Here is a 21111-nt window from a genome sequence, read left to right as displayed (position 1 = left end):
AAGAGATTCATTAATGTCAGGCCTGCCTGACTGTTGTTACTGGATGTGATCACACACAGCAGATCAAAGGAACACAACAGTAAACACTGGGGTGCACATGTGTGTATTTGTGTGTCTTGTGGTGGTTTTTTTTTCTTTTTTAATAACTCAGAACTTTCTTTTTCATGTCATTGATTAAAGTATTTTATAACAATTCCCACATCCCTCTTGTCGCCTGGCCATCACCTGCCTACACCAGTCCACCAGATCAGTCTCTTTGCCACATCCTCCTTTGTGTCTCACAGTTGTACAGTCAACTTTGGTTCTGCCTCCTTCTTTATCATCTCTGACCACTCTGGATTTTTTCTTCTTTGCCTATATAAGCAATGCATTAAATCCAGAAATTCCAGCATGGTTTAAGTAGATTTAAACTAACCCACCTTAACCCTTCTTCCCCAACTGGGACCAAAGAAAGACAAATAATCTTGAGTCAATCCAACCTCCTACCCCCAACAGCTGTATTTTGAGTGAGCAGATATCCAGGTCAAGGCTTCCCATTATATGAGCTGGTATATTGGAAATGTTTGCAAATGTTTTTTCTTTTTTGCTTAAGAAGGACAGCTTACCCTTATGCAACCAAAAGCCTTTAGATATACAGTTAAAATGATCAGCATGAATTCTTTCAGCCAGAATAATTGTATAGTCAAAATCTGACATTGCAGCAGCCCTAGTTTGTGACATCTTCATGTGTTACCTCTCCATTCTCCAGTGGGTGAATCTTTGAGTAAAAGGATGTGCAGATGACTTCATTATCTCTGGTGTAGGATGGAGGTCCTGTCCGAGGATTTATGTTGAACCTTGTCAGGCACTCTGTGTCTGTGATAGCATAGTACTGCCAGGGTTCAAAGGTCACGCCATCTATGGAACGCTCTAAGATCCAATTGCCTGCGGACAAAAAAAACGATGGTAAAGAAAACAATGAAATGCTTTCAGTGTGTGATGAGGAGACCAGGGAAGATCAATAAAAATAATGAGTGGCACGCAAGTCTCTGTTAAGGTCACGCTGCTTAATATACATAGAAAATTGACAAAACATTCAGTTTCATATTTAACTGTGGTATTCTGGATTGATTAAATGCAAAGTAAAGTGAGTCCTGCTGAACGAAAAAAACAACAACTGTGAAGACAACAACAGAAAAATCAAACAAACATGCACTCATAATTTCCATCATCTTTATTATTTTTTTGTTTATTGTGTTTCTGTGTGAACTAGCTAGAACATCAGCTTTATTTTTGCCCATTATAATTGCTTATTTTATCATGTAAGCACCACATCCCTCCATTATATAGAGTCATGTGAAAAAGCAGGTTTTTCACATTGCTTTCTGCAATACTGTCAAAAATTAGGTTCACCTTTACTATTTCCATAGGAATTAATTAGGGTAAGTAACAGACAGGTGCTGCTAATGAAATATATTTGATTAACTGATAATCAGCAAGCGTGACCACTTCTATTATGCAGGTGGTCTGGATCTGGATGGATTTGGGTCTGTGTTAACACGATGCCACAGACCAGACAACTCTGTAAATTCCCACCAAGGTCAGATCGTGCAGTCCTCTTAAAAACTATAAAGAAAAACCAAGATCTGACAAAGACTCTACAGGCCTCAGTTAACATGTTTAATAGTAAAGATAATGACAGTACAGAGCAGGGGTGTCCTGCAGGTTTTAGATGTGTCCTTGATCCAACACAGCTGATTTAAATGGCTAAATTACCTCCTCAGCATGTCATCAAGTTCTCCAGAGGCCTGGTAATGAACTAATCATTTGATTCAGGTGAGCTGACCCAGGGTGATATCTTAAACCTGCAGGACTCTGGCCCTTGAGGCCTCCAGTTCCCACCCCTGATTTAGAGAAAGACTGAATAAGTAGCACTTGTCTGGAAGTACAATGCTACAAGAACATTGTAACATGGCTTAGGTTTGCAAAGTTGCATCTGAACAAACCACAAGACTTGTGGAACAATGTCCTTTGACGAAATCAAATGGAGATGTGGCCATAACGGATAGCACTGTTTGCCAAGAACATAGTAATTCCATAGGAATTCAACTGTTTCGTCTTTTTCTAGATTACTTTTCAACATATTTAAACCTTCCACCGCCATTTTACTTTAACGTGCTAGTTTGTTGTTTCACATCAGTATTGTTAATCGCTGAGCTAAAGATCCATTTGATTGAATGGAGTCTTCCATTATATGAAGGCTTCTCTGTGGGATGATCATTAGCTTGATGATTAATGCTCCTAAGACGAACCCTGCGCATTAGTCACAGTCCTCTCCTTAAAATGAATCAAAGCAAAAATATTAACACTTCCAGCAGTATGAGACTGATAAAATAACATTTTTATAATTGAACGCATACCTGGGCGAGGTGAGTTGGCTGCCTTTATTATCACATAGGCGATCTGAAAAACCTGAAAGATGCACACAGAAAAAATCCACATCATACCTTGGTTTTAACAATTACACAATTTTTTCACTGTTTAAGCCTTAATACAGAGCAGTCCAATATTAGAAACCTTTAACAGGGATATGTGAATAAATAAAATGTTACTGTATCTCAGACTGAAAATTCAGTTCTTTTCAGCTTTTTTCTTGCTTCACTGAAACAAATATATGGCATTCAATATTTCCCCAAAATTAACAAAAGTTGTGCATGCCTGTGCCTACAGATGAGCAAAAAGTAAAAAAAATACATAGAGAAATGAAATCCATTAGACCACACTGTCAAATAACACACACGTCTACTCATCACACAGTCTTCCTGTCAGCTTCTCTCCCTTTAATTTATTGCATTAATATCTTAGAAGGCGTTAACATGTTAACACATATTAACACTTGCTGGGGAGCTTTTTTAGCACTTGCAATAGTGTATCAAGTTCTCCTTATTTTGGGTCAAATTATCTTCATTTCCTTAATTTCTCCCCTGCTCTGCTCGATGGTGAAACATGGAGCAGAGGAGGGCAGCAAAACTCTCACTGCGGAGTTTAACAAGTGAAAATTAAAAAATAAAGTGCACATAAATTGGGTAACTGAATGCTCAGGACTGCACTTTGCCCTTGTTGCTTTTACAGTGCAGTGCAGTAGATTGCAGGTGTTAGGGAGAGGCTTACATGCACGAACACGCCAGCTGTACCGATTGCCAAAAACAGTAAAGAGGGAAACTCAGATTAAAACTCACACAAAGGGAGCATGATTTTCTCATGTGCTTAAAGCCAATGCTTTTTTGCTGCTATAGTAATTTCAAAATATATGAAAATACATATGCAAACCAGCGCTTACAGTAAGCCGGTTTCGTGGTAACTTTAAGCTAGACAACCACAATAAACCAAAAAAACCCCCACCAAACTAAAAGGTTTTTATTTTTCAGTCACTGAATGTTGTTGTCCAGTTTTGTCCGACTTTTTGTATTTATAAAATAGAAATAAAATATTTTATTATGATTTAAATAAAAAAAAATTCCAGATTCGCTCAGCAAGATAAAAGGTCAGCTCACTATAGACAGGTATAAAAACGTACTGTATATGCGAAATTCAGATTTAGGTCAAATGCTTGCTTGAACTATCTTCACCAGGCTGTGCTTCCCTTCTCTATGCAAGCTCATTGGCCTTTCTTCTCAGATGTGGGAAGAAGTGTCACATTGCAGCAATTAGAATAGGGAAAAAGCGTGTGTGTGTGTGTGTGTGTGAGAGAGAGAGCAAAAGAGAGGGAGGGCAAGAGAGAGCGAGAGATTGTGTCATTTAAGTAACCCTATAGCAGTTATTCAAGCCTCCTACAAAGAGTCACTGTTACTTACTGAGAACGGGATGGTGTGTATGTGTGCATGTGTGTGTGTATGTGAAAAGGAGTGATTTCAGGGGTAACTTGTAATATGGTGACAACTTTGGGACAGCTAGGCAGCTCCAGCAGCTAAACATAGATCAACACCACTAACTAATGCACTCTGTGTCTATGTGTGTGCGCGCGCACCCAGGGTTGCATTGTGTCATAGTCTAGGTTTTGATCAAATGTGGATCAGACAAGAGATTTTTTGCAGCCTCTGGAGCTCAACACAGCATCAACAAATAAACAAACCAATAACCATCCTGCAAAATATAAGAGAGCTGTTGAATAAATGTGAATCTCATAGGCATGAAATTTAATTTAATGTCAGATAAATACATTTATGTAGAGCCCATATAAGTATAACGTTTAATTGGATAGATTCTCAGCTCAAACATTTATTTATTTATTTTTTCCTTTATAGTGCAAGAACTATAAGCTCAAAGTAGCAGGGTGTCAGCGAGTTTCATCAGGTTTTGCATGAGACCTTGTTATTTCCAACTTAAAATGAAGCAAACAAAACATTCTCAATGGATAAAAAAGTGCATCACCAAATGAAAGAAAAAAGAAATTGAAATTTTTGAACAAAAATAAAATGTGGTGGTATTACTACAGAGTTACTGCCTTTCAATACCATTGTATTTGTAACCCCACTTAAAGTACAGTCCAACAATGTTAACGACATGTCTATTTTATCTATCTGGTCTATCTTGTGAACCAAAACTTATTTTTATTCTTTGCAGCATAATTATTATTAATTATTAATTGAATTTTAGCTTCAAATATTTACTCTGTCAGTTTGCGGTTCCATATGGTAGTGGTTAACACATTCACCTAACACACAAAAGTCCTTGATTCAAGACTGGGACAAGAGACAAAAGTCTCTCAGGGAGAAAGGATTCCTGTCAGGAGGGGCATCTGAAATCTTTACCAAATCAAATATGTATATTCTTCTACTGTGGCAACCCTTACTGAATAATGTAGCAGCTGAAAGGAGTTTTACAGCATAATGTTCTACTCTGATCCAAATAGTGGCATGGTGCTTAGCACTGCCACCTCCCAGGACCAAGGTTCTGGGTTTAAATCCGCCACCTTAGAGGGATCTTTCTTTCTGGGTTGAGTTTCTATGTTCTCCCCATGTCTGGGTGGGTATCTCTGTGAATATGTTGTGGCTTGTTGTCTGTCTCTCTGTGTTAGCCCAATGCCAGACTGGAGACCTGACCAGTCCCCACCCCCCCACCCCACCCAACCCCAAATCACACAAATTTAAATATTAGACAAAGCTAATGCAAATGCAGTTTCTAAATGATGCGGTTAATTATTAAGGGGGAAAAAACAAAACCAACATGGCACTGTGTGAAAAAGTGTCCCAAACCTGACCGGGCCACTCTTAGTAGTAAATGAATAAATGACTATAAATAACTGTAAATGAGTCTTCTTCAGCACTATGGAGGAAATTTGGCACAATCATCTTTGCAGAATTGTTTTAATTCAACCACATTGCAGAGTTTTCAAGGTTGAACCGGCTTTTTAAGATCATGCCATCAAGCACATCAATCAGATTCAGGTCAGGACTTTGACTCGGCCACTCCAAAGGCCTGACCTGAATTCGATTGAGATGCTGTGGCATGATCTTAAAAAGCCGGTTCATTCATTTTGATTTTCTTAGGCCATTCAGAGGTAAAATTGGTGTGTTTTCGATCCAAAGTACCAAAGTACGCTTCAACTTGAGGTCACGAACAGATGGCTGGATATTCACCTTCAGGATGTTTTGGTATACAGCAGGTTGGTTCCGTTTACTACAGCAAGACATCCAGGTCCCCTGACGCAGCAGAACAACCCCAGACCTTCAAACTACCACTGTCGCTATGATGTTCCTTTTCTAAAATACTGTGTTAGTTTTATGCTGGATGTTACAGGACTCAAACCTTTTAAAAAGTTGTCTCATCGGTCCACAGAACATTTTCCCAGATGTCTTGGGGATCATTAAGATGTTTTTTGGCAAATGTGAGACAAGCCTTTGTGTTCTTTTTGCTCAGCAGTGGTTTTTGTCTTAAAACTCTCCGATGGAAGCCATTTTTGCACACTTATTTTTGATGAACTCTGACTTTAACTGGGATATGTGAAGCCTGTGGTTCTTTAATCTTCTTCTGGGTTCTTTTTTGACCTCCTGGATAAGTCGTTGCACTCTTGGAGTAATTTTGGTAGGCCAGTCACTCCTGGGAAGCATCACCACTGTTCCAAATTTTCTCCATTTGTCTATAATGGCTCTCACCTTGATTTATTGGAGTCCTAAAGTCTTAGAAATTGCTTTGTAACCCTTTCCAGGTGGATAGATGTCAGTGACTTTATTTCTCAGGTGTTTCTTTAGATTGTAGCAAGTTGTGTTGCTTTTTGAGATCTTTTAGCTTGCTTCACTTTCGTCAGACAGGTTCTATTTATGTGATTTCTGGATTCAACAGCTCTGCCAGTAATCAGGCCCATGTGTGTTTAGTGAAATTGACACTGAAATAATCACATGTTAATTCAATGACGTTACAAATTTTTACTGATACCATTTAAAAATAAATGGTTTGATACTGGTGCTGAAGCCTTAAACATTCTTTCTACAGTAAAAACAAATTCCAACATGTTAATGCACAGACAGACGGTGCCCTTGTGCAATTAAAAAGTATAAAATTTAACAGCTTTTACTTTTGCGAGAGAATCTGTGTGCTCTGTGTTTTGTTTGAGTTTATAAAAAGTTAAAAAGTGAAACGGTGAGTCATTTGTTCCCCAGGTGAAGTGGAAAATCGTATTTGTTTTTTGCACCGATGAATAATTCTTTGACTCAAAAATAAACTCCTGAATCATTTTAATTTTACATTGCACATTGCTTCAGATAAAAGTGACAAGATTTCAGAGTTGACGTAAATAAAAACACAATAAAAAAGTGTCTTTAAAGTTTACAACATTCGCACATATATCTAGATCTCATAGAAATCTTTTTTTTTTTAATGAAAAACTCAGAAAAATATAAATTCATTTCCAAATAGCTCTCATGTATTCCATTGCTGCCATTACATACTTGACAGAAAATCATCATGATATGCCAGGAACTGGCTTTTGGCAGATATTTCAGCGTTACAGCCAACTGAGCACTTAAAATGTTTATTTTAATGCTCAATCGGGCCACTTAAGCCCCGTATCCAGTGTGGCTAGGTTGCCTACAATTAAATAGCCTGTGAAGAATCCATTTTGTCTCAGTGTGATTTGGACACATAGTTACAGCGGTTTTACAGAACAGCTGGTGTTTACAGGTCATTCACATGGAAACGTGTTAAAATCTCTCTGGCCTGATACACTGGCATCAGCCTCCAATTCCTGTTAGTACTCCAGTCAGTTCCAGTGCACAAAAACAGAGCCTGACCAGAAACAAAGTGAGATGAGGTCAGAACAAGATAATATATTACCCCCCAAAATGTAAAAGCAAAAGGTGCTTTGTTGTTGTTGTTATTGTAGTTTGGTTTTTTCCCCCCAGACATAAACACACAGGTGGATATGTCATGAGAGAAACTAGTACGAAGATTTACTGTCACTTCAAATGAAAATGTGTTAACATCTCACAGGACTAATAATGTAGCTGTTGGTCCGGTTCAAAATGGTGTGAATCATCCAGCATCCTTTACTGCCAAACTAAATGCAGGCAAACAAGCTGCAAATAATCAGTGGAACCATTCACTTGTTTTTCACATTTTTGTGCTTTTCCACTAAAAACAATTTGAGAACATATTTTTGAATGTACCAGAAAAAAAAGTCTCGCCAGTCCTGCAGCAAATAAGTTACAGGACTCTGATATTTGAGCAAACTGCAGAAAAAAAACACCCCAACAAGAAATACGAAAAAAAGATTGTTTTTCACATAGATTTGAACAGCGAAGCGGCAGCAGTATACACAAACACGGGCCTCGGGATAAGACAGAGGAATGCCCGGCTGTGTAACAGCCTTTTGAAATCCATTCTGTTTAAGTCTGTCACTCTGCCTGAACTGCTCAAAACACACTTGCACACACAAATGAAATGCCTTTATACACTAACACGCTCACTCACAGACTGGGTCGTAATTTGGCCCTAAGCTTTTAAATAGGCTTTACTCTACACAAAACACCAGATGCTGCAATCTCCCACATTCTTGCTTTGGCCCAAGCTACTGTCAGACATTAAACCAGCAAACTTTTATTGGGTACAGCAGATGTTTCATTTACGTCCTCTTAGTTATGATTTTTGTTGGCACTAAAAGTTCTGACTACATCATTTTTTATGTTTGTTATTTTTGAAAAGCTAAACAAGTTTGTCTGTATCGCTTAAAGAAAGAAATACACATTTAACACATCAAATTTTGAATAAACAATGGTGTGACTTTGTGTAAAATGTGGTGGGAAAAGCAAAAAATATAATTAATTCAGCGCTTTCTTAGGGTACTGACTAAAATAAGAAGGTAACATAAAGTGACCACAGTAATTTTTTTTGTATTTTTCATATTCATTTTGATACTAGCAATATGTTCATCTCGTGTTAGGTCAGAAGCATGTTTACCACTGTGTTGCATCACCTCTTCTTCAACAACAGAAAGCACAAAGTTTTCCTTTTTTTGTTTAATACAGGATCTCAGCTGTTCAGCAAACCTTTGGTTTTACTCTTCGCTTCATAAAACATTACATAGGGTGGCACATCTGGACTGCAGGTAGACCAGTGTGGCAACAGGACAACTTTTTGCATGGAGCCATGCTATTTTTAAATTATTTCAGCACTGTCTTCTTGAAATGAGAAAGCATTCCTTGAAAAAGGATCCCTAGATGGTAGCCTGTGTTCCTCCAAAACATTAATATTTTGTTTCTTATTAGTGTTTAATTTGCATATATGCCATATGCACAGGTGCACTGGTGAAAATCCAGAGTCTCTTTTCTTTTGGCAGCACAATGCTGTGTCCATAATTGATAAAAAAAAAATCTTAACAATATTATAATAATTATTATATTAATGATGTAATAGTTGTACACTTCAAATTGAGTCCAGTTTATATGAGCAAAGTCACAGTGAAGGAAAGATGTGTTTCTCAGATTGTTGATATGTTTTTTGTTACTTGATTTTTTGTCTGTATGGTGGAGTTTTGCTGTGCATTTTCACTGACTGAATGATTTTCAGAAGTGTTTCTGAGCCCATGAAGTAAATTAGATTAGAGATCATGGCTTTAAGAAGATCACAGCCATTCAATATTGGTTTCCAGCTGTGTCCCTTCCACACTGAGATTTCCATACAGATTATCAGTGCTTCAATAACATTTTGTTCTGTAGATGATAAAATCTCTAAAATGTTTGCAAATTAATAATGAGAAAATAGATTCTTATCTGCTAAACTATTAGCCCATACAGTCTCTGACAACTTTTGATGGATATGATAAAGCCTACGCTCCTTATTTGACACCCAATCATGTTACGACTCCAATGCATTCACATTTTGCAACTTTCTCTGCGTACTTGTATTACTTCACATGCATTTCTGTCTTTTTGCATGACCCAATAGTTCAGTATTGTAGAGTAAGTACGTATTGCATTTAACTGTCTTACAATGATTTTAAAATGTTGGGATTGCAAGACAAGCATATCCACTCATGGTAAAATAGTCCTAAGACATCTCTTAGTCTAAATGTATTTTATTAGTTATGCCAACTGCAATTCAGAGTTTTATACACCAGCAATGCATGGCCAGAAAGCTCTTAGTTTGGCATGAAAAACTGGAGTTGCAATACTCCAATGATACAGTAAAAAAAAGGGATTTGATTTTTTAATCTTTAAAAAGTAAATTAAACCTCAAAACTAATGAAAGCCCCCCCCCCAAAAAAATGTTTATTTTTGCAAAGTTAGAAATTATTCTCAAGCCACTCTCCAGAATCTCTGCGGATGGCTTTTAGTGTATTGTCAAGTCTGATGCATCTTCACGCACGGATATGATTCAAGAATTTATCTAAAAATAATGAAGAACATACACAGACATCAACTGTCTGCTTCACACACGGAGTGAAGCACATAGACCCTCAGCTCCCACTCTCTCATTATTTAGTCTTTCTGTCCAGAGAGTCTCAACAATAACAAGAGAGGAAATGAGAGTGGTGATGTCACAGACGATAACAACACACACAAGCCCACTGTCATTTTCCGAGTGAAACGACTGCGGTCGCAGAGGAAATTCAGTGCACTGGACAGTAAATAGCTTTCTGTTGGTTTGATCGAGCGTCACGCATACAATGAAGCACATTCACACATATGCATTAACAAAAAATTAACCACGATTAATTTGTAGTCAACGTCTGCAGCATAGATGGAATGTACTATTGCTGTAATTAATACAAAAGCCATTATTTAAATAGGAGAATAAAGAAATTTCAAATATTCAACTGACCTAAAAGTTTCAGGTTCATGAGAATGCAAATTTTCAATTCTGAAAATACTAAAAACATTAGTAATCATTGAGACTGACTGACACTCGTATCACTTACTTTACTCTCTAAAATCATGACTGCAAAATCAACAAGAGCACTCAGATAGTGCAACTCCCCCCGAAGTACAAAGGCTATATTAAAACTTTGATGTTTTATGATGTTTTTTTTACAACAAGCTGACATTAGTCTGTTTGTACTACAGTACAATGAAGTCCGCCTGTTATGACATCACTGTGATGCTGTAGGGCATTGCTCCATGCCCTTTCATATAATATATTATTCAATATGCTTTCTTTAAATTTTTTTCCAAGGTAAACTTTGACCTTTAGCGCTAACAATTAAGTTCAAGGTCAAATAATTAGTTAATGTATATACTCATGTCCCCCAGTGGCATTGTTGTGAAGTTTGACGACGATCCATAAAAAACAGTTGGTAATATAACGTTTTTATTGATCTTCACATTTGTTGTGACCTTGACCTTGACTTTGAGCCTGACTTTCAACAAAATTAAATCAGGTCGAGATGTTACTGGTATCTACAGTCATGCAAAATTAAAAAATACTGGCATGGGCTGATACTCTTTTTCAATCCCAGGGCACCAAACAGTCCAAAGACATGCAACTTGTGGGGATAGGTTAATTGGATAATCCAAATTGCCACTAGGTGTGAATGTGCGAGTGAAAGCGAGGAAAAACGGTGGTCGAACGCTGTGTGTTGGCCCTGCGACAGACTGGCGACCTGTCCAGGGTGTACCCCGCCTCTCGCCCTATGACAGCTGGGATAGGCTCCAGTGCCCCCCGCGACCCTGAAAAGGATAAGTGGAAGTGAATGGATGGAGGGAACCAAAAAGAATACTCCCATTCAGTCAAATGCTGTAGTGTTGCAGAGGAACACTCAAGGTGTCTATTGGCATATCAATTTGACACCACAGGCACAGTCATATCTGATGCCAAGTGGTTAGAAACCTCTTGGACAGAATAACAAAACCCCCTGTGGGATCGTCAGTGGGTGAAGACAGATTGGTTAGAACAAGAAAATAAAAAGCCTTTTAGAACTACCATGGTGGATCATTTTCACCCAATCCTACAATAATAGCACCAATAGCAAATAAGTAATTTATCAAGACGTTAAGATGTAAATTTGACATATTTTAAATAATAAGAATTTAACATTAACCCTTTGGAGTCAGTGGACGAGCTGGGACATCCAAATCACATTACCGGTAAGATGACCTTGCAGTCTCACTCATTGGTAATCTAAGCTCCTTACATAAGCTTTTTAGATATTTTATGATGTGATAATGATACTATTATGCTGCAAAATAATACATATAAAAGCATATATATGTGTGTGTGTATATATATGTATGTATGTATGTATGTATGTATATATACATGTGTGTGTATATATATGTATATATATGTACACACAGTGGTTTGAAAACGTTCCTTCCTGATATCCTATGTTTTGTATGTTTGTCAGGTTTCAATATTTCTGATAATCAAATCAATTAAAATATTAGACACAAGTAAAAACAAAATGCAGTTTCTACATGAAGGTAAAAAAAAGCCAAACCTACATAAAAAGTAACTGCCCCCTAAACCTAATAACTGGTTGGGCCACTCTTAGCAGCAACACCTGCAACACCTGAGGAATTTTGGCAAAAATTATCTTTGCAGAAATGTTTTAATTCAGCTACACTGGAGAGTTTTCATGGATAATCTCGGTGGATAATGCCGATGGATAATGCTGTGGCATGCCACAGCATCTCAAACGGATTCAGGTCAGGACTTTGACTAGGCCACTCCAAAGCTTTTATTTAGTTTTTCTTAAGCCATTCAGAGGTGCACTGGATGTGTTTCGGATCACTGGTGTGCTGCAGAACCCAATTGCTCTTCAGCTTCGGTCACAAACACATAGCTGGACATTCTCCTTCAGGAGGTTTTGGTAGACAGCAGAATTCATGGTTCCATTTATCATGGGAAGTCTTCCAGGTCCGCAAAACAGCCCTAGACCATCACACTAACACCACCATATTTTACTGTTGGTATGATGTTCCTTTTCTGAAATGCTGTTACTTTTGCACCAGATGCAACCTGACTCAAAACTTCCAAAAAGTTCAGCTTTTATCTCGTCATCCCAAAGGTCTAGTATTTTCCCAGATGCCTTCAAGATGTTTTTTTGGAAAATTTGGGATTAGCCTTTGTGTTCTTGATGGTCAGCAGTGACTTTTGTCTTAAAACTCTCCCATGGAAGCCATTTCTGCATAGTCTCTTTCTTATTGTTAAATCATGAACTCTGACCTTAACTGAGACATCTGAAGCCTGTGGTTCTTTAATCTTCTTCTGGTTCTTTTTTGACCTCCTTGATAAGTCATCGCTGCACTCTTGGAGTAATTTTGGCCACTCCCAGGAAGCTTTAACACTATTCCATGTTTTTTCAATTTGTGTATAATGACTCTCACCTTGGTCCACCGGTACCCCCAAAACCCTGATGACCTTGTAACCCTTTGTTAACTCTTTCCAGACTGATAGATGTCAACGACTTTATTTTTCAGCCGTTTCTTTAGATCGCGGCATGATGTGTTGATTTGAGATCTTTTAGCCTGCTTCAATTTTGTCAGACAGGTTCTATTTACATGATTTCTTGATTCAACAGGTCTGCCAGTAGTCAGGCCTGAGTGTGTTTAGTGAAACTGAACTCAGCTCTCAGTTAATTTATGATTAAACAATAAGGGCAATTACTTTGTCACACAGGACCAGGGAGGTTTGGATAACTTTTCTGCCTTAAAGAATGAAATCATGATTTACAAACTGCATTTTGTATTTACCTGGTGTATCTTTGTCTAATATGAAAATTTGTTTGATGATCCGAAACATGTAAGTGAAACAAATATGCAAAACACTAGGAAATTAGGAAGGGGTAAACACTTTTCAGCACGATATTTTGGATCCAGCTATTTTTTTTTTAGTTTGATACTGGTGCTGCTCTCCCAAAGTGCAGGGTAGGATTAGGGTTAGCACATATGATGTCTTATACCTCAGTAAGTTAAGTTTGGTTTATATCAATCATTTCAAACTCATTTTACATGATGGGCTACATGGAGCCCACTTTTATCCCAAGTGGCCCGGACCAGTGAAACTCCCCTCTCTGTCAACATAAAGAACTTTAACTACAGATTTAACCCCTAGTATGTCTGAACAGAAGAAAAAAAAAGGGCAATTTGAACAGTATTTCTTGATTTTTCTACATTATAAAAAAATGCTGCTGTAGTAATTCAAAGAAAAATGTCAGCATGATTTAAATTGTAACAAATAAATATGTAAAATTACAGAACAAGAAAAAGAGAAAGTTTCAGTTAATTCAAAGAAAATATCCTATTGTTGTTTACTGCAGACCCACTGCAAAAAAAACTGGACTTTTACTGCCATCTAATTGTTTATCTATTACTTAATTGCTTTGTTTATTTATGTTATTTTCCAAAACTGTCCATTCTGCCGATCTGAGGTCTTTGCCAAGGCAATTCTTGCCCCTATAGGTCTCATATTTAACACCCCTGGTTATAAAGGTAAAATATATATTAGAAATGATTAATAAAGTATTGTTGCTCTCTGATGCATCAATTGGAGAATGAATGGGTGTGAATGTTAGATAGAAAGTATAAAAAAGTGCTTGTATGAATGGGTGAATTAGGCATGTTGTAGAAAGGTGCTATATAATTAATTACGTCATAAATGAACCAATTTTAGTAAAAGTAGTGAAATATGAGATAATGGGGTTTTATTTTAAGAGGCTTTTCTCAGTGATTTCTAGTCCTAATGTTAAAATTATTAACTCTGGATACTGTAAATACAGAGAAATATGTAAACATGTTAAATGTGGTGATTACATGAAGATCATTTAATTGTGAGGAATACCCTGAAATTCTTATTCAGTCCTTATAATCTTTCGTTGTACATCTCTATTATCTTCTTAGACATGAATAAGAATCAAAATGACTGTGGTGTTGGGTGTGTGTGGGTGTCACCTGCTCCACACACTAATATTAAGGTCAAGAGTGTCAGCGTAAGTGAGTGAGTGAGTATGAGTAACCAGGCAGATGCATTCACTGGCTGTACTACTCCAGAGACAGGTGTGTGTGCGTGTGTGTATTTGTGAGACCACTGAAGCCTTAATATTTATTCAGTAGACGCACCACAGTGGTGAAAGGTGTGATTGATGGGCCTGAAGTCATTATTATTTCAAGATGGCTGTTACTCTTCTTCCTGTGCAGGGCTGTAATTACGTTCAGGAAAAAAAGAGCAAGCAAGAAAAGGAAAAAGCACTCTTCACATTTGCCTCACTTTGTTGCAGTTGTCTTTGTGGCTCTAAATTCAGTATGAATAGTAGGACTCTGACCAGAAATACTACAATATTCATATGTGACATTAGTATTCAACTCTTACTTTTTGTTTGTTTCACTACTTTTTTGTTGTCATTTCGCTTAACAAACTACACTTTAAACTGTGAGGGTCATTCCATCACATCCACTTTCATCCATCATTGTCTTAAACGTGTGCGATTATGTTACAATAGAAATCTTAAAATTTGAAAAAAGGTAACTAGGAGGGTTTTATTCTGCTTGTTGTGGATACAGCTTGTTGCTGTAATTTCAGTTCTTTGATGATTTCCCATTGATTATGTTTTGTCAGTCAAACGGGCCCAGTTTACCTGTGAAGTAAAAGTGAAATCTACTACCACCACCTGCAATTTCTATTAGTGTTATGACAATTATCCTCTATGAATAGAGCACAGCACTGCTATTTAGCAGTTTGATTTTAATGACCACAAGACAGCAGTCACCACCAGACTATTAACTGATTTCGATAACTAAAGTCCATTTTATTAACTCCGGATATATTTGACTGAAACAAACATTATTTGCAGGACGTTGCCATATAAAAATTACTTTATTTTTATTATAACAAAAAACTTTAAATTCCATTTGAAAAACGTGTGATCCAATTATTTTTGGAGCAATGTACTGCCATTAAATTAACAGATTCTTTTTCAGTCATCATCATTTTCATAATTTCTCTGCTCCATGTCTGTCTTTTCACTTTATCTTGTTTATTTAATTATTTATTTTTATTCCACAGTTCTGCTGCTCCATTTTACACTTTTGCAGCCTTTTGTAGATCAGGTGGAGCAGTGCGGCATGAGGTTAAATAACTAGTTAGAAATAAGTCACGTAATAACTTTTTTGGTAGATTTTCTTTGTGTTTAGGCTCTGACAAGCTGACCTGCACTGCTGCAGAGGTTTACTTCTCTTTATGGATTTAGTTACCTGGATTTAAATTTCAGCAGATGTTAAATGAGGTATCATGGTTGAGCCCAATCCTTAGACAGCAGATAATGCAGAATCTAATCAGTATCATCAGCTTACATACGAAAGGCCTCAATATAACCTATGAACGCCACAGTCTGTCCAGAATCAGTCCAACTTAGCACATTACTACAAACGTCACCTCAGAACTCCAAACTAACCTTTAATCAGCCTCTACTAAACTGTAGCAAACTGCCTAGTAAAGTATTTAAATGCAACTTTTAAATAACTCTAATTTTTCTTCTTCGATTTAGGACAGAATCACCACCGCAACTTTACATCTGCACCATGAACACATCACATGGATTAGAAAGAGAAAAGGATGCATTAGATGTGTAAAAAGGCTGAAGGTTAACTGCTGTTTCTTCTTTATATGTTTAAAATGAATTTAAAGACATATTTCCAGTCCACTATAAAAGGAGCCAGAAGGGATGAGCAAGTTACAATTTCTAGACCTGGATTTTTTTACATAACCCTATAATAGTAAAGTATGAATTTTGATCGGCTGACATCAAAAACATACTTAATAAAGTCAAATAGGGATCAGAAAATCAGAAATTGTTAACCCGAGTTAGTTTTCAGCTTTTTCATGAATATTGGTGTTTTTATTAGACATCTAAAATTAATCTCTTTTTTTTTTTTTTACTTTTAGACCAATTTTTGACTGACTTCTCTTAATGAAGCCATGGATTCTCATAAACTAAATCTTCTATTCTCATTACTTTTATTCTCATAACATCTATATAATTACAATCTGGCAGTCTTATCTATTTAATCACACTTCTAAACTAAACTAAATGTCCTAAATCAGCCCATGCCAGTACACAGCCACTCAATCACAGAGATTCCTGCCAAGCTTTCCAAGTCAAAAATGGAAGCCAATATTTAAAGCGTGGCACACAAGATTATGAAGTGATTAATAGCAAAGTTGGTTTAACTAATTCCAGCTCTACTGAAACAGTTCTGTGTAGCTTAAAACCCTGATGACATATCAATGACACATTTTGTACACCGCACCTTTAAATGACTAACTGCAGTAATCACTTTAATTGCAGAGAAAATAAAATCCAAGCTAAGCTGACCATGACAGCATGCAGCACAGGGTGTTAATGTAGCTCTGGGAAGACAGTGTTTGTACGTGCAACATCCTGACGGAAAAGGAACACAGTGGCAGAAAAGGGATGAGCTTGATGGATCAAGCACCTGACAGCTGAATGCATCTGCGCTCAGTGTGAATCCAATCATATGTGCACAAACAGAAAGCAAATGAAAAGAATTTGACTCATTAAAATAGGCATTTGTGTGAGTATGACTGATTCTAATGGAAAGCTGAGATTGTGGATCTCCATATAAATCAATTTAGGAAAAGCTAAATATTACTTCTAAAATTAAAAGTAAACTGAGCGAAAAAAAAAAAAGGTATACATGTCTAGTGAAACATATTCCTTTTAGTAAGAGTTTTTAAATATCTGTATGTCTGAATGCATAATACACATATACAACACAGCAATTAAATAATGATTCTGAAGCTGTTAAATGAACAATGAATGAATGAACAAATGAAAAAAGTGTGTAAAAAAAGGGACATTGCGAACATGGGATTGATGTTTATATACAGTGGAACCCCGAGTTACGAATACCCCGTTTCACGAAAAATTCAAGTCACGAAGGCACTGAACAGCAATATTTTTGCCCATGTTACGGCAAAATGCCCGAGTAACAAAATCCACTGGCTCTGATTGGCTGAGCCTACAATGCCTTCCGAATCATGTGACAACTAGGGCTGGGTATCGTCACTGATTTCTAGAATCGATTCGATTCTGATTCACAAGGTCCCGAAACGATTCGATCCACGATTCGATTCAATTCGATTTGTATCTGGGAAATTTTGCCTCAGACAGTCAGAAATATTATAATTCAGATCAGTACATTTACATATTTTTGTATCTATAAAATGGAAGCTGACACTCGCAAGACTTTATGAAAGGCGTGAGCATCACAGCAGATGCCTTTGTGTCAAAGTAGCTGAAGATAAAACACAGAAAAACATGAAGGTGATTTTCCTGGCCTGGGATTTTATAAAAATATTCTGCAGTACATCAAAAACGATTAATCAACATATGAACATTACCTCTGAAGTTAAAGCGGTTTTATTAGAGACACAGCTAAGCGTTTTGCATTTGAAGCCCATTGAACAGCAGAAATTAGGTTTTCTTTTCGGAAGTAAGTAAAAGGAAAAAAACAGCGGCCGACAGCGCTGTAAACAACGGTAGACTTGTGCGTAACAAGCAAGCGAATAATGCAGAAAACAGATTTTGGGGATAGACGGGAAACTGTTCTTGAAGTACAGAGAGAGAGAGGGAGAGGGAGAGAGAAAGAGAGCTGTGCATGATGTGTGATTTTATCATGTTGGAAGCAAAACAGCAAAAGTCAGAGGGAATCCATGACAATGTTTATGTGAAGCATAGTTTGCAGCTTCTTTTGCTGCTGGTTCAGTCAATATTGTTTGGAGAGAGATAAAACTAACAGCTTTAGAATCAGCGCAAAAAGGGCGTAAACACAAAGCGCGGACCCGCCGACAGATCAGAATCAGCGAGCTGTCGGCTTTCAGCCCCGACCGTGTCTGTGCCATCGGGTGAGAAAGCCACATCTCACTGATTCTGATCTGCGGTCCGCGCTTTGTGTTTACATTTATGTGCACGTGTTCCTGCTCTCATTCACTGTTTTAGCTGTTTGTTGGTTGTTAAAATTTTGCGAGGTTTCACCTGAGATTCTGGCGTTTCAGGTAAAATAAATTTATATTAAAAAATCGATTCAGGATTTTAATGAATCGATATCACGTTATCCAAGCCAGAATCTATTTTAATCGATAAATCGATTATCAAAACCCACCCCTAGTGACAACCCCTTGACTTCCGTACTTGCGCTTCGCTGTTCCACTTGAACGACGTATTGTTGTCCTAGTTAGGATTAGCCTATAGCCTATCGTTCAGCATGGCCTCAGTCAAAACGCACAATGGGTGCTTCGACTTACGAAAGACCCTCGGGAACGAATTAATTTTGTAAGTCGGGGTTCCACTGTACTGACAAGACACATTTCTGATGCGGCATCAAGTGAAGGTGCGCCTTCAGAGAATGAACATGCTGCAATAGCACACATGCATGAGCATTTGTGTACTTAGATTTTCTGCTTGGACTACATTGAATACCCCTTAAATACCCCTTGATAAAGAGGATTTTGCCCTTTATTCGTTTTTTAAAAAAAGCGGTTTGATATCACATCACAAACCTAAAAACATAAATTACTGAACTTCAATAACTTAGTGAAACTTAAAAGAGTGTGTTTAATATATAAAGTCTTACACTCCCTTGCTCCACCACCACTAAAGCAGTTCATTAGGCATAAAGAAAGCTCAGACAGGACCACTCGAGCTACAATCCGAGGAGACTTGTTTATACCCCACAGACGGACAGCATTTGGGCAGAACGTCCTCTCTGTCAAGGGAGGCCATCTGTGGAACAGTCTTCCTCAACCCATTAGAGAATGCTCTACACTCAATTTGTTTAAGGCAAAGGTTAAAAACTGGTTATGGACAAATCAAGTGTGTGATCATGTATGAGTTGTATAGTTTTAATGTTTTATTTGGGAACAGAATGGTGTGTATGTGTAAGTTTGGTGATGGAGTTTTTATTATGAATGAATGATGAATTTTTATGAATTATTATGTCTATTTTTATGCTTAAGGACAACAGATGGAAATTAGCCCTTGGCTATAATCTGGTATGTTTACATTCATGTAATTTTTTTTTTTTACATTTATGTTCATTAACATGCACTGTCCTAAATAAATAAATAAATAAACCTGTCACAAAGCTGAATTATTGGGTCACAGCTATGCATTTATTGCTGCATGTTTTGGGCTAAGTATGAAAGGTTGGGCAGTAATTAGTAAATTATTAATTTTATAAGGATTTCAATTTTACATGCAGTAATTGCAATTACAAGCATGTGGTTATTTACCTTAAAGAATGAAAATGACATGAATGAAACCTCACAGAGAATGGAGGAATAATTCCCAATTAAAAAATATTTTAAGCTTATGCCAGCCCTGGTGCAGCCCCTTAGTTAATGCTGCATCTGAAACCAGCCATCTTTAAGCATCCCACCCTGCCTCCACTTCTCCAACATATAAAGCTAGACAGTATTTAAAAACAAAAAACAAACACAGATATAGAAATTCTTATCTGTACCTCCTGGTCTTACACAAGTCTCTGGTACAGTCCCAAGCTCAGGCTTCCTGATGGCTTTTTGTACTCAGTCACTCAATTAATGACTAATTGAGTGATTGAGTTGAAATGTCAGATCAGAAAAGATCCAGGAAATGTTCATCTGATGAAAACTTGTGACTGACAAGTCTTTAGCCAACGAGCATGCATTTTCACACTCACATCCACTCCTCGCTTGTCACATCTGATTTCAAAACATAAAGTGATGGTGAAAACACTCAAGGCTTTATAACATGATTTGGATTTGCCAACCAGCGAGTGACTTCGAGGTGAGCCCAACCATCTTTTATTACGTCTGTATCTGCAAACAGAAATCAGGGCTTGTGATTCCTACCTCCTAGTCTCTTGTACCCCGGGTGCTGACAATCAGGTATAAAATGAGGAAAAGTTGTACATTTCTCCTATATAATATGTACTTGTGTGTGTTCTTGGGTGTCTGCTGACATTATTTCTATATTGGCGAATTATGCACATGTGTCATCACTAAAGGAATCTGTCGAATGATGAAACTGCTGCCCGTTTGTTATTCTAAGACTTTGTACCTTAGAAAATCAATGCTTAAATTTGATGATGCAAGCTGATAAAGACAAGTAACCCGGTTCAATACAAATAAATAAATAAAACAGAAAAGAGGCATGCAGTGAAAGTACGTGAACAGCATTTCACTCATAATGAATGTGTGTTTTCTACCTGTTTCAAGTCCAGTGTGATTGTCACATAGTGGTACTCCATTCCATTCTTTATCGACGGACTCTGCCACCAACGATTGGTTCCATCTATGGCATACTCTATGGGATGATGTTCTGTAAGCACACACACAAACAGTTTATTTTAAATATCTCAGGTATTTTCATCTTGCATTCTACATTGTTCTAAAGTGAAAATGTAGTACTCTACAATTTTTCTCCACCCTGGCATTTGAGACGTTCAAGGCCAGATATCAAAAGCACATTTGTCCACCTCGTAAAAGAAGTAGTAATAGATTTCCTTCCCATTTAGTAATATTTGATTTCACTTCTGAATAAGAAAAAATGTCAGTGCATTTGCACAGTCTTCTTCTGGGTACTATTACAAGTCTATAGAACAGTTTTAATAGAGCAGGAAGATAAAAATGCATCACCAC

The 21111-nt window shown here is 37.2% G+C and overlaps 1 protein-coding gene across 10 annotated transcripts in view; it reads right to left on the bottom strand.

The window, feature by feature from the left end:
- The window catches only part of lama2 (laminin, alpha 2), a 235175-nt gene that overhangs the window by 164136 nt on the left and 49928 nt on the right, over positions 1–21111 (bottom strand). For all 10 annotated transcript variants that reach the window (XM_042222720.1, XM_042222717.1, XM_005935361.3 and 7 more), the window contains exons 3-5: positions 20679–20791; positions 2400–2451; positions 734–924 (exon numbers count right to left, since the gene is read on the bottom strand). In XM_042222720.1, the coding sequence (XP_042078654.1) occupies positions 734–924; positions 2400–2451; positions 20679–20791 (356 nt within the window). The remainder of the gene's footprint in view (positions 1–733; positions 925–2399; positions 2452–20678; positions 20792–21111) is intronic.

The sequence above is a fragment of the Haplochromis burtoni genome, unplaced genomic scaffold (assembly GCF_018398535.1).
Source record: "Haplochromis burtoni strain Fernald_Lab_line unplaced genomic scaffold, NCSU_Asbu1 Contig_92, whole genome shotgun sequence".
NCBI lineage: Eukaryota > Metazoa > Chordata > Actinopteri > Cichliformes > Cichlidae > Haplochromis > Haplochromis burtoni.
The sequence above is the reverse complement of the archived record's forward strand: the minus strand, read 5'-3'. Positions and strand labels throughout refer to the sequence as shown.